General features: G+C 43.4%; 1 protein-coding gene across 1 annotated transcript in view; it reads right to left on the reverse strand.

Annotated features, from left to right (window-relative positions):
- LOC121276246 (adenylate cyclase type 2-like) overlaps positions 1-14,072 on the reverse strand; it is a 504,535-nt gene that overhangs the window by 116,814 nt on the left and 373,649 nt on the right. Inside the window, exon 13 of the mRNA XM_041184445.1 lies at positions 10,426-10,495. Within this exon, the coding sequence (XP_041040379.1) occupies positions 10,426-10,495 (70 nt within the window). The remainder of the gene's footprint in view (positions 1-10,425; positions 10,496-14,072) is intronic.

Raw genomic sequence — 14,072 nt, forward strand, 5'->3', positions numbered from 1 at the left:
TTCCTGTTGAAGTTAGTCAACCAAGGACAGACATGCCCGATGTCTCTGTCAGAGTGAAAGACACTGAACTGCAAATGCCTAATGAGGTACCTGATGTTAATGTGGTTCCATTGAATGTGTTCCCTACAAAAGCATCTGAAGTTGTGGAGCTGCGACGTGCCACATGGATTAGGAAGCCACCTGAAAGACTGAACTTGTAATTTTGTGACCTGTATAAATATTATAATGTCATGAGATAAATATCCTTATAAATACAAAATGTACAGAAAAACTTAAGGGGGAGGAATGTAGTAATTATAGTTTTGGAAAACATAGGACTGTAGCTTTAAGAGTAATCTCGTGTTGTAAGATCACTTGATCTGCGCAAACCAATGTATTAACAGCGTGGAAAACCTCCGCAGAGAGAGTTCTTTTTTAGTTATGGAGTTTGATACACATGTGTAGTTGCTGCTGCTGTCTTGTAAATTAAGTTAAATGTTTCCACTAAGAAAAGTTGTCTGAAGACCAACTCTATAACACTCCCCCTTTATTTTTTTTACAGTTTCTATTTACAGAGAACATTTGAATATCCCACAACATATACATGTATACAGCTCAGGTGATTAAAGATTAAATCTCTTAAGTGCTTTCCTTATTCAGTTAGAATCACTTGAGGTTCTTCCACAGAATCGACATGATCAGGATCTACAACACCAGATACATCATTAAAAATTGGAAGTTCAGGGTTTGGCAACTCTACAGAGACATCGGGCATGTCTATTCTAGGTCAATCTGTCACCTCAAGGATTAATGACTTGATGTTAATCACAGGTGGAATAGCTGGCTGTTGGAATGTCTCTTTATCCTGAAGATGGTCGACATGTTTTTGAACAATTTGATCTTCTACTTCCACCTGGAAGGACAAGGGACCAGTTTCGAGACAATTGCTCAAAGTACCCAACAAGGTCCACTTCCAAAATTCTGCATGAAAACCGTGTCTCCAACAATGAATCTGAAAGCTTTGCTATGGATAGCGTGACTCAATTTTTGATTACTCTACTTATTCTCTACCTTCCCCATTAAGTTTGGAAACACCAGACTTAACCTTGTACATAGATGGTGTTTTATCGATAATTCAGACGGTGTTGAACCCATAGTTGAATGAGGCATCGTATGATAATTGAGACAAAAATGGGAAAGTCGAGTTTCTAGAGTACCTTCTGATAACCTCTACATTCCAGATTTGAAAGCTTGCACAGCTCTCTCAGCTAAACCATTTGATGCAGGATGATGTGGTGCTGTTTTAATATGTCTGATTCTATTTAAACTCTGTACTGATAAAGACCATAAGACATAGGAGCAGAAATTAGGCCATTCGGCCCATCGAGTCTGCCCCGCCATTCAATCATGGCTGATAAGTTTCTCAACCACATTCTCCCACCTTCTCCCCGTAACCTTTGATCCCCTTACCAATCAAGAACCTATCTATCTTGGTCTTAAATACCCTCAATGACCTGGTCTCCACAGGCTTCTGTGGCAATGAATTGTACCATTATCAGAAATGACTATTTATGGTAGGCCATGTATGCTAAAACACTGACACAGCTTCTCGATAGTTGAGCTCGATGTCGGTGATCTGACTTCATACGCATCCATCTGTTTAGAATACGCATATATGATCAATAAAAACATGGTACCTAAGAATGGTCCTACATTCTCAGTATGTAGTTTAACCCAGGGTCGACCAGGCCACTCCCATGGATGCAGTGGAGCTGAAACAGGCAACATCTGTTGTTGCTGACAATGGAGAGAGTGCTTGATCATGCTTTCAATGTCACTGTCAATGTCTGGCCACCAGATGTAGCTTCACGCAAGCATATTCACCTTCAATATGCCTGGATGCACACTATGAAGCTCTGTCAATAATAGTTCTCTTCCTTGCGAAGGGACAACAACTCTTAATCCCCAAAACAAGATTCCATCTTGACAATTTAGCTCTGTTTTATGGACATGGAATGGTCTAATCTCTTCAGACACTGGTGAATTTGACCACCCTCGCAATACAAAGTCTCTGACTTGCGACAAAATTGGATCTCTGTTTGTCCAATTTCTAATTTGCTTTGCGCACACAGGCAAAGAATCCAAGAAATTCAGTAATAGCACAACTTTTTGTGGTGTTGGAGTATGTACAATGCTATCTGGTAACGGGAGACGATTGAGTGCACCCGCATTTGCAATATGTAAGCCAGGACGATGCATAAAGGTATACTCACATGCAGATAATATCAAAGCCCAACATTGAATTCTTGCTGGTGCTATTAGCAGAATGGCTTTATCCTCATTGAATAAACCCATTAATAGTTTATGGTCCAACACAATGGTGAAATGTCATCCATGAAGATACTGGTGGAATTTCTTCACTCCAAATACTACCAATAAACCTTCCTTTTCTAGTTGGGAATAACACTTCTTGGCTGTGGCAAGGGTTCTTGACACATAGTCAAATGGCCTTTCTGATCCATCTTCCAGCTGGTGTGATGACACAACTCCCACACCATAAAGAGAAGCATCACATGTTAAAACCAATTCTTTCGATGGATCATAGTTTACAAAACACGATGAATGTAATAGCTTCTTAACCTTCAGAAAGGCTTCTTTCTGTTGTGAATTTCATGACCACGAATCCAATGATGATTTTTTTTGACAACAAGTGTAATGGTGCCAACACTGTTGATAAGTTTGAAAAGAAGTAGCTATAATAGTTCATCATACCCAGAAAAGACATGAGTTTGGTTACACTAGACGGAGATGGCGCATCTTTGATTGTCCTAACTTTCTCTTCTACCAGATGCAAGCCTATGGTATCCAACCTGTGACTCAGTTAAGTAACTTTTGACACTTGGAATGCACATTTCTCTTTGTTTAATCATACGCCGGCTTCCTAGAATCTTCTTAGCACCTTTTCCACGTTGGCCAAGTGTTCAGCTTCAGTTGACCCTGTGATCAGAACACCATCTAGGTATACTACTACTTGGAAGTCCTTGCAAAAGATTCTCCATTGTCCTTTGGAAGATAGCGCAGGCAGATAATACTCGAAAGTGTCAGTGAGCGTATTCAAAAAGACCCTTGTGTGTGTTGATGGTCACGTATCCTCTAGACATGCTATCCAGCTCTAATTGTTGGTAATCATGACTCATATCCAGTTTTGTGTAGGATTTGCCACCAGCTAGCTTTGCATATAAGTCGTTTAGCCTCGGGATAGGATATTTATCTAGTTTGGCTGCCTTGTTCAGGGTCAAGTTATAGTCCATACCAATGCGTATAGTTTGGTCAGGCTTCACCACTGGGATTGTGGATGCTGCCCATTCCAAGAATTGGACTGGTTGGTTTATGCCTAACTTTTCTAATCGGCACAGTTCTGCATCCACCTTCTCCTTTAAGGCATCTGGCCTTGAAGAAACAGGGTGTTGCCTGAGAATCCACATATATTTTTGCCTGCAAGCCTTTTAACTTCCCTAATTCATCATGAAATACACTGTTGTATTTCCTTAGCAGTTCAGGAACTCCTCCTGTTCTCAAGTGAAATATTTCAGACCAGTCAAGTTAGGTTTTTTGTAACCAGTGCCAGCCAGGATTTTCTGGCCCCGTCGCTGGCAGGACTTGCCATAGGCGAAGCAGCACCCCAGCCAGAAGCCCATTGACTTGTGGTGGGACTGGAAGATCGCGGCAGTGGGCAGGTGTGGGATATCCTGCCCTAGGTCCTTCACCTGTCACTATGGTCACTGGAAGCTGAGCTGTCTGTTGCCTATAAGACACAGGTACTGTGGCAATGCCCTTTACGTGTATGTATTCTCCAGTATATGTCTTCAACTGAGCGGTTGTCTGCTCCAGATTTCAATGGCTGGGTACCTTAATTTATATATTTAAATGTGTGCTCTCCCACCACAGTGGCTGAGGCTCCCATATCTACCTCCATTATTAGTGGCTTCCTATTAATGTGGATTGTGATAGTGATTGGTTTAGTTTTTACAGGGTGATGTTATACAGGGAATAGATGTCGGTATCAGCAGCTTCAGGTTCTCTTGTATTATTCAATTCAATCATATTGGTTTGCTGCTTAATGGGCTGTTTAAGTTTCGCCCTGCATTGCTTTACTACGCGACCTTTCTTACGGCAGTAATGGCATTCTGCCTCCTTGAATCTGCAGGTATCCATTTCATGGTCACCCCCACATCTACAACAGATTAACCTTGAAGTCACTGCTGAAATGTTTCTACTAGGCCTTTCCATGTATCTAACAGCAGACATTGCCTCTCACTTAGTTGCTGGGTCTCTGGTTTTCACACCACACCCGGCGGTAGGTTCCCGCCCCCACAGTAAGAACAGCGCCATGCTATATGTGTTGCAAAGCTTATGAGTCTCTCGGGATAGTGCTATTTCCAGGGCGCGCTCCAAATCGATGCCGATTTCTGTGAAGAAACGGCGCTGGATGGCATTGTCGTGAATTCCACAAACTAATCGGTCCCCTAGTGTATCATTTAGTGTGTCTCCAAAGTCACAGTGTTCTGTCAACTACTTCAACTTCACTATACAGGTTGCAATGGACTCTCCCGGAGCCCTAACTCTGGAATTAAACTTAAACCTCTATTATTACGGATAGCTTCGGCTGGCAATGCATTTTCATGAGGTCTACTAATTCATTAAAGGTCTTTGCATTGGGCGCATTCACGGCTGTCAGGCTGCGGATGAAATTGTATGTCTTGCTACCACATACACTGACAAGGATTGCTTTCTGCTTTTCACCCGCGGTAATTTTGTTTGCTACAAAAAAAACCAAGGCGTTCTACATACTGTCTCCAATCTTCCATAGTCACGTTGTGAGGATCAATTCCGCCAAAAAGTGGCAAGACTGGCGAGTAATCTTTTCTTTTTTCTTAAGATTCGATGTACTCACGTTAACAAGATGAAGTACGACGTCGGAGCTATTCTACCCTCATCACCAAATGTAATGACTTGATGTACTGGAGAGGTTTTAACAATGAGGTGACTCGTTAGACAGTAGGAGAGGCTATACCTCAGTTATTACATTGGCCTTTCATTGGAACTGCTAAAGTGTATCAATAAGAATAGGGCGACTGAACAGCTTGAACATTTTCAGCTGATCAGAGACAGCCAGCATGAATTTGTTACAGGTTTGATATGCCTGATAAACCTGACTGAAATTTTGAAGGGATGGTCAGTATGGATAGCGGAATACCTATGGATGTTATTTTTGTGCTCTTCTAGAAGGTATTGGATAAAATCCTTCAAAGGATACTGTTAGGCAAAGTTGAAGTTGATGGAATTAAAGACAAATTATTCACCTGGTTAAGAAATTGGTTGAGCAGAAGGAGACAAAGGGTATGGATAATGAACAGATACTCTAATTGGCAGGATGTGACTAGTGATGTCCTGCAAGAATCTACATTGGGCCCTCATATGTTCACCATTTTTATTGATGAATTAGATGATGGAATAGAAAGCCACATATCCAAATTTGATGATGACCTAAAGATAGGCGGCACTGTAGGCAGTGTAGATGGAAGCATAAAATTACAAAGAGGTGTTGATAGCTTAAATGACTGGATAGAACTGTGGCAAATGGATTTCAATGTATGCAAATATGAGGTCATCTGCTTTGGATCTAAAAAGGATTGAACAGGATAGCTTCTAAATGACGTAGACAGAAGAGATCCAAAGAGATGTGGGGGTCCAGGTACAGTGACCTTTAAAATGTCAGTAACAGGTAATAATCAAAAAGGCTAATGGAACACTGGCCTTTATAGTTAGAGGACTATAATACTAGGAGATAGATCTCATATGTTATCTATTCCCTTGGTTAGGCCACACCTGGAGTAACGTGAACAGTTTGGGGTGTCAAATTTTAGGAAAGGTATGGTTTTGAAGGGAGTGCAGCATAGATCTACCAGAATGATACCTGGACTCCAAGAGTTAAACTACAAGGAAGGATTACACAAACTTGTGTTGTATTGCCTGGAATTTAGAAGGTTAAGGGGTGATTTGATTAAATTTTCCAAGAAATTAGGGGGAACAGATGGAGTAGATGGAGAGAAAATAATTCTGCTCGATAGGGAGCCTGGAACTTTTAGAAAAAAACCAAAAAAACTGCGGATGCTGGAAATCCAAAACAAAAAATAAAAAATACCAGGAAAAACTCAGCAGGTCTGGCAGCATCGGCGAAGAAGAGTGCAGTTGACGTTTTGAGTCCTCATGACCCTTCAACAGAACTAAGTAAAAATAGGAGAGGGCTGAAATATAATCTGGTTTGGTGGGGGAGGGAGCAGAGAGAGAGAGAGAAGGCGGGGGGTGGTTGTTGGGACAAGCAAGCAGTGATAGAAGGAGATAACCAAAAGATGTCACAGATAAAAGAACAAAGAGGTGTTGAAGGTGGTGATATTATCTAAAAGAATGTTCTAATTAAGAATGGATAGCAGGACAAGCAAGGTAGCTCTAGTGGGCGTGGGGTGAAATAAGACTAAAAGGGCATAAAAGGTATAGATAAATGATCGGTGGAATACATTAAAAATAATGGAAATAGGTGGGAAAAGAAAAATCTATATAAATTATTGAAAAAAACAAAAAGGAGGGGGAAGAAATGGAAAGGGGGTGGGAATGGAGGAGGGAGTTTAAGATCTAAAATTGTTGAACTCAATATTCAGTCCGGAAGGCTGTAAAATGCCTAGTCGGAAGATGAGGTGCTGTTCCTCCAGTTTGCATTGAGCTTCACTGGAACAATGCAGCAAGCCAAGGACAGACAAGAGAGCAGGGTGGAGTGCTAAAATAGCAAGCGACAGGGAGGTCTGGGTTATGCTCGTGGACAGACCGAAGGTGTTCCACAAAGCAGTCACCCAGTCTGCGTTTGGTCTCTCGCATTGGGAGCAACGAATGCAGTAAAATAAGTTGAAGGAAATGCAAGTGAAATGCTGCTTCGCTTGAAAGGAGTGTTTGGGCCCTTGGACGGTGAGGAGAGAGGAAGTGAAGGGGCAGGGCGTTCGCATGGGGAGGTGCCGTAGGAGGGGATTGAGGAGTAGGGGGTGATGGAGGAGTGGACCAGGGTGTCCTGGAGGGAACGATCCCTACGGAATGCTGCCGGGGGCGTTGAAGGGAAGATGTGTTTGGTGGTAGCATCATGCTGGAGTTGGCGGAAATGGCGGAGGATGATCCTTTGAATGAGGAGGCTGGTGAGGTGATAAGTGAGGACAAGGGGGACCCTATCATGTTTCTGGGAGGGAGGAGAAGGCATGAGGGCGGATGCGCGGGAGATGGGCCAGACACGGTTGAGGGCCCTGTCAACTACCGTGGGTGGAAAACCTCGGTTAAGGAAGAAGGAGGACATGTCAGAGGAACCGTTTTTGAAGGTAGCATCATCAGAACAGATGCGACGGAGGCGAAGGAACATACCCCATAAAGAGACAGGCATGACCCCACCACTGAACATCACGCCATTGTTTCCAGGACTGTCACTGACCTCATCTCCTCTGGAGATCTTCCTTCCACAGCCATCAACCTGATAGTCGCCAACCTCGGACGGCCTGCTTCTACCTCCTACCCAAAATCCACAAACTGGACTGTCCCGGCAGACCGATCATGTCAGCCTGTTCCTGCCCCATGGAACTCATTTCTTGCTATCTTGACTCCCTTCTCTCTCCCCTTGTCCAGTCCCTTCCCACCTACATTTGTGATTCCTCTGACACCTTACGTCACACCAACAATTTCCAGTTCCCTGGCCCCAACTGCCTCCTCTTCACCATGGACGTCCAATCCCTCTACACTTCCATCCCCCACTGGAATGGTCTGAGGGCTCTCAGCTTCTTCCTCGAACAGAGGCCCGAACAATCCCCATCCACCACTACTCTCCTCCGTCTGGCTGAACTTGTTCTCACACTGAACAATTTCTCCTTCAACTCCTCTCACTTCCTCCAAATAAAAGGTGTGGCTATGGGTACCCGCATGGGCCCCAGCTATGCCTGACTCTTTATGGGGTATGTGGAACATTCCTTGTTCCAGTCCTACTCCGGCCCCCTCCCACAACTCTTTCTCTGGTACATCGATGATTACTTCGGTGCTGCTTCATGCTCTCATTGGGACCTGGAAAAATTTAATAATTTTGCTTCCAATCTCCAACCCTCCATCATTTTCACATGGTCCATCTCTGACACTTCCCTTCCCTTCCTTGACCTCTCTGTCTCAATTTCTGGTGATAGACTGTTCACCAATATCCATTACAAGCCTACCGACTCCTACAGCTACCTCGACTACAGCTCCTCACACCTCGCTTCCAGTAAGGACTCCATCTCATTCTCTCAGTTCCTTCGCCTCCGTTGCATCTGTTCTGATGATGCTACCTTCAAAAACAGTTCCTTTGACATATCCTCCTTCTTCCTTAACTGAGGTTTTCCACCCACGGTAGTTGATAGGGCTCTCAACCGTGTCTGGCCCATCTCCCGCACATCCGCCCTCACGCCTTCTCCTCCCTCCCAGAAAAATGATCGGGTCCCCCTTGTCCTTACTTATCACCACGAGCCTCCGCATTCAAAGGATCATCCTCCCCCAACTCCAGCATGATGCCACCACCAAACACACCTTCCCTTCACCGCACCCCCCCCCCACCCCGCAGCATTCCGTAGGGATCGTTCCCTCCGTGACATCCTGGTCCACTCCTCAATCACCCCCTACTCCTCAACCCCCTCCTACAGCTCCCCATGCGAACGCAAGATACGCAACACCTGCCCCTTCACTTCCTCTCTCCTTACCGTCCAAGGGCCCAAACGCTCCTTTCAAGTGAAGCAGCATTTCACTTGCATTTCCTTCAACTTAGTCTACTGTATTCGTTGCTCCCAATGCGGTTTCCTCTACATTGGAGAGACCAAATGCAGACTGGGTGACCGCTTTGCGGAACACCTTCGGTCTGTCCGCAAGCATAACCCAGACTCCCTGTCGCTTGCCATTTTAACACTCCACCCTGCTCTCTTCTCTTGTCCACACGTCTGTCCTTGGCTTGCTGCATTGTTCCAGTGAAGCTCAACGCAAACTGGAGGAACGGCACCTCATCTTCCGACTAGGCATTTTACAGCCTTCTGGACTGAATATTGAGTTTAACAAGTTTAGATCTTAAACTCCCTCCTCCATCCCCACCCCCTTTCCATTTCTTCCCCCTCCTTTTTGTTTTTTTCAATAATTTATATAGATTTTTCTTTTCCCATCTATTTCCATTATTTTTAATGTATTCCACCGATCATTTATCTATACCTTTTATGCCCTTTTAGCCTTATTTCACCCCACCCCCACTAGAGCTATCTTGCTTGTCCTGCTATCCATTCTTAATTAGCACATTCTTTTAGATAATATCACCACCTTCAACACCTTTTTGTTCTTTTATCTGTGACATCTTTTGGTTATCTCCTTCTATCACTGCTTGCTTGTCCCAACAACCACCCACCCCTTTTCTCTCTCTCTCTCTGCCCACCTCCCCCCCCAAAACAGCTTATATTTCACCCCTCTCCTATTTTTACTTAGTTCTGTTGAAGGGTCATGAGGACTCAAAACGTCAACTGTACTCTTCTTCGCCGATGCTGCCAGACCAGCTGAGTTTTTCCAGGTATTTTTTATTTATTTTTTGTTTGGGACTTTTAGATCTAGACCTTTAGCAGTGAACTAGAACACTTCTATACATAAGGGATGGCAGAAGCTTGGAACTCTCTTTTGCAAATGACAATTGGTGTTTCATCAAATGTTAAGTTTAACTTGAGATTGATAGGTTCTTGTCAACCAAAGGTATTAAGGGATATGGGGTGAAGGCAGGTATATGGAGTTAAGTTACAGATCAGCCATGATCTCATTGAATGGCAGAACAGGTTCAGGGGACTAAATGGGCTTCTCATGTTCCTTCTATTTCTATATGTCTCAAGGGTCACCAGTCACCCAGCCCCAACTCCCCATCCACAGATACAGGATGTCCCTTCTTTTTTCCACGTCTTGCAGCGATGCTTTTCATGCAGCGTCTGAAAACCTTGGTGCAAACTGTCTTGTATGTACAGTCATTCTCCAATATATCAGTCCAGTTTCAATTCACAAAGGACTGCCTCCATCTCTTAAAACCACAATGCACTTCTCCTTTTAAGAGGTGCAGACTGCCCGCTCACCAACCACAATATCGCATCCCCCCCCTGAACTGCGTTCAGTTAATGAACAACATGGGTAGCACTCAGCACGTAGTACCCATTTAAAACAGCAGGCTTTATGAATTTAACATGTGCCTTCAATGCAATGAACAGGTGCCAGTTAATTGTGTACCTCAATCTCCCAGCTTGTTTTTGGGGGTTATCCAATTTAACTTCCAATATATTTCATTTTTGCATCCATATTTGAATAAAAAGTGACACTTACCTCTTTCTCTAATTCTTGATTATGAAAGAAAAGGGAAATTCTTTTAATATCATCAGATTTTAGCCATTGCCTGTAAAACAAATATATTTTCTATAAACTGTCCATTAATTCTCAAACAAATGCCATCTTTTTTTAAATTGAAGTGCAGATATTGTGATCTGGAATTGATTCTAGATAAATGCATAATCTGATCCAAACAAAGACACTAATGTAGTAAACTAAGAGAGGCTAATCCAAGACTACTAATGTTATCTGGTACATGAAGCTCTAACCTTTAACAAAGCTCTCTAACTAGGCCACTGCTAAGTGCAGTGGGCATGTTAATGAAAACATGCTCCCTCTTGAATTCCACAGAGAGAAACAGCCGATTCAAGTGAAATTTAAAAATTTAACAAAAAAACTAGTGCCTTCATTGCTGTAGCAGACTGACAGCTCTGTTTCCAGTAGTAATGCTCTCCACACCTGAGTAACCTGTGCAGGAGGAATCTGTTAAAAGGCAGAGTTCCACAAGCTGGATAAAAGCAGGGAACAGGTTGGATTCGAAATGTGGGCTGAGGATTGGACACCATCACTAACACACGCCAGGATTCGAATGCCCTGAGTCCTGGTGCTACTGTCTCTAACTTGCCTGTTGACCTTAGTCCTGGTTGTTCTATGCACCTTCCTGAGATTCCACCAGATGCTGCTGTCCATCAATTGCGTTGCTGCACTGCTGCTTCTATCCACCTACCCAAATCCCCTACTGATGCTGCTCCATCTAACACACTTGCTGACGTGAATCACTATGCTACTGTCTCTCATTGACTGCAATTTTAGAAAAAAAGGAGGGTGTCAAAAACAGAAGAACGAGAAAAAGTGATAAACGAGAAAAGAGAGTAAAGAGAGGGGGAGAGAGAAGTGAAGAAGCCTGTTTTTTCATTGCACTGGGGAAGTGCCATAAGTCCTTACTCTTCCTAGCCCTGTAAAAAATGTAGAAGTACATAGGATGTGAATTTCATTTCCGTAGTGCTGCCTTTGCTGCAGGACTTGTCTGATACCTTGCCCTCTCGTGAGCTAGCAAACAAACCCCCTGGCCTGGCTGTGGGTCACTTGAGTATGGATGACTCACCACATGTTGATTCCAACCCTATGTTTGCTTCTAAAGTATGTGCACTGCCAGTATCTGAGCTGGTGGATGCTAGTGTCACAACAAATGATGGGGCCTCTTCAGTTGTTCTATACTGTTGCCCTCTGGGGCACCTGCAACCTGTACAGGTGGTATTTCTTGAGTGTCTGGAAACAGGAAACTAGAAGGGGAAGGTTGCTATCAAGAAATTTGGGTGGTGTGCAAAGCAAGAAGTCCATGGTTGCAGTATCTGCAGCTTGCTCATTATGCCATCAGTGTTGTGAGTGGAGAAGAGGAAAAAAGCAGGAACATACTATCACCATCAATGTTCTCAATGATGCCAGATGACACAGGTTCCATCACAGCCGGCCCCATGGTAATCAGAGCCTTCTACTCATTAGGGCTCAGGAGATGTGGGCATCGGAGATGCAGGCGTCCTTGTTCCATGCCTGAGGTGCTTTTGAGGGCCTCCTGCCACCTCATCCCCAATCTCGACTGTGAGACAATGGTATCTCTCCTTCTGCACACCTCTATCGCTAATGCTGCCATCATTCTGGTGTTCCATTTTCCAGGTTTTAAATTCCATTAGTTTTTTTTCAGTGCAGTTTCCCTTTAGGAGGGACAGACTGTCTTTAAGAAGAGTAGGCTATGTGCGCTAAGTGCTCTCACTACAATACTCTTCGGCCTCCTGTTGAGAGCAAAGGCAACCATCAGTCGTGCAGAGGAAGCCAGTAGCAAGGAATCCATTTGGTCCCATGCTACAATCATGGCAATGAGGTGGTAGCAACAAATGTATGTGACTCCTGTGCTAAAAAAGCAGGGAAGACAAATTTTTAGCCGACAAAGTGTGAAATTAGGCTTGGTAGTGCCTGTTGTTTGGCTGCTAAAGGTGCCCTTAGGATTTCAAAATAGTGTCCATGGTGTCGACACTTTTGACAAGAAACATGGTGGACACTGTCATAGTAAAGGGCTTAGTCAGAAGTATGCGGAAATGTGTAACTCTGATTTAAAGCTAGCTCTACCATTTTGGAACTCGACAATCCAGCCAACGCTCTCCATAGCATCATAGACTGAACATAACATTAAACACCATGGACGACCTCCACAATGCTATTTAAAAAGGATTATCAGCTTTCAACATGATACTTGTTGGTTTATTTCTCTTGGCTCTTGCTACAATTTTATATATTTTGGTGTTTTCTGTAGCTGTTTCAAGTTTCAAAAGTCCACAGGAAGTGATGTGGCAACTGCTAAACCTTTTGGGGACTCATCTGTCTTAAATGAATGACCCCTTGTTTTTAAACAGAATAAATGTTATTATTTATTGTGAGGGGAACTGATTACAAAAGTAGGGAGGGTATGCTTCAGTTGTACAGGGCATTTGTGAGACCGCATCTGGAGTATTGTGTACAGTGTTGGTCTTCTTATTTAAAGAAAGATATAAATGCGTTATAAGCAGTTCAGAGAAGATTTTCTAGGTTAATACCAGGAATGGGCAGGTTGTCCTATCAGGAAAGGATGGACAGGTTAGGCTTGTATCCAGTGGAATTTAGAAGAGTAAGAGGCAACTTAATAGAAACATTTAAGATCCTGAGGGGTCTTGACGGGGTGGATGTGAAGAGGATGTTTTCTCTGTGGGAGAATCTAGAACTAGGGGTCACTGTTTAAAAATAAGGGGCCGCTTATTTAAGACAGAGATGAAGAGAAATTTTTTCTCTCAGAGGGTTGTGAATCTTTGTGAATCTCTTCCTCAAAAGCAGGTGGAAGCAGTCTTTGAATATTTTTAAGGCAGAGCTAGATAGATTCTCGATTAACACAAGGGTGAAAGGTTATCAGGGGTAGGAAGGAATGTGGGGTTGAGGTTACATTCTGATCAGTCATGATCTTATTGAGTAGCAGAGTAGGCTCGAGGGGCCAAGTGGCCTACTCCAGCTCCTAATTTGTATGTTCGTATGTATTTGATAAGGTGCCACATCAGAGGATATTGCAGAAAACAAAAGCTCATGGTGCAGGCAGTAACATATTGGCACAGAAGATTGGTTTGCTAACAGTAAGCAGAGAGTTGGCATAAATGGGTCTTTTTCTAGTTGGCTGGGAGGTGACGAGTGGTGTGCCACAGGGATCAGTGCTGAGGTCTCAACTTCTTACAATTTATATAAATGACTTGGATGAAGGGACAGAAGGTATGGTTGCTAAATTTGCTGGTGTCACAAAGATAGGTAAGAAAATAAGTTGTGAGGGGGATATAAGGAGGCTACAAAGTGACAGGTTGAGTGAGTGGGCAAAGACCTGGCAAATGGAGTATAATGTGGGCAAATGTGAAACTGTCCATTTTAGCAGGAAGAATAAAAAATAAGCGCATTATCTAAATAATGAGAGATTGCAGAGCTCTGAGATTCAGAGGGATCTGGGTGTTCCTGTGCATGAATCACAAAAGGCTAATGTGCAGGTACAGCAAGTAATTAGGAAAGCTAATAGAATGTTAATGTTTATTGCGAGGGGAATTGAACATAAAAGTAGAGGGGTTATTCTTCAGCTTTTT

Source organism: Carcharodon carcharias, chromosome 3 (assembly GCF_017639515.1).
Source record: "Carcharodon carcharias isolate sCarCar2 chromosome 3, sCarCar2.pri, whole genome shotgun sequence".
In the NCBI taxonomy this organism is placed as follows: Eukaryota; Metazoa; Chordata; class Chondrichthyes; order Lamniformes; family Lamnidae; genus Carcharodon; species Carcharodon carcharias.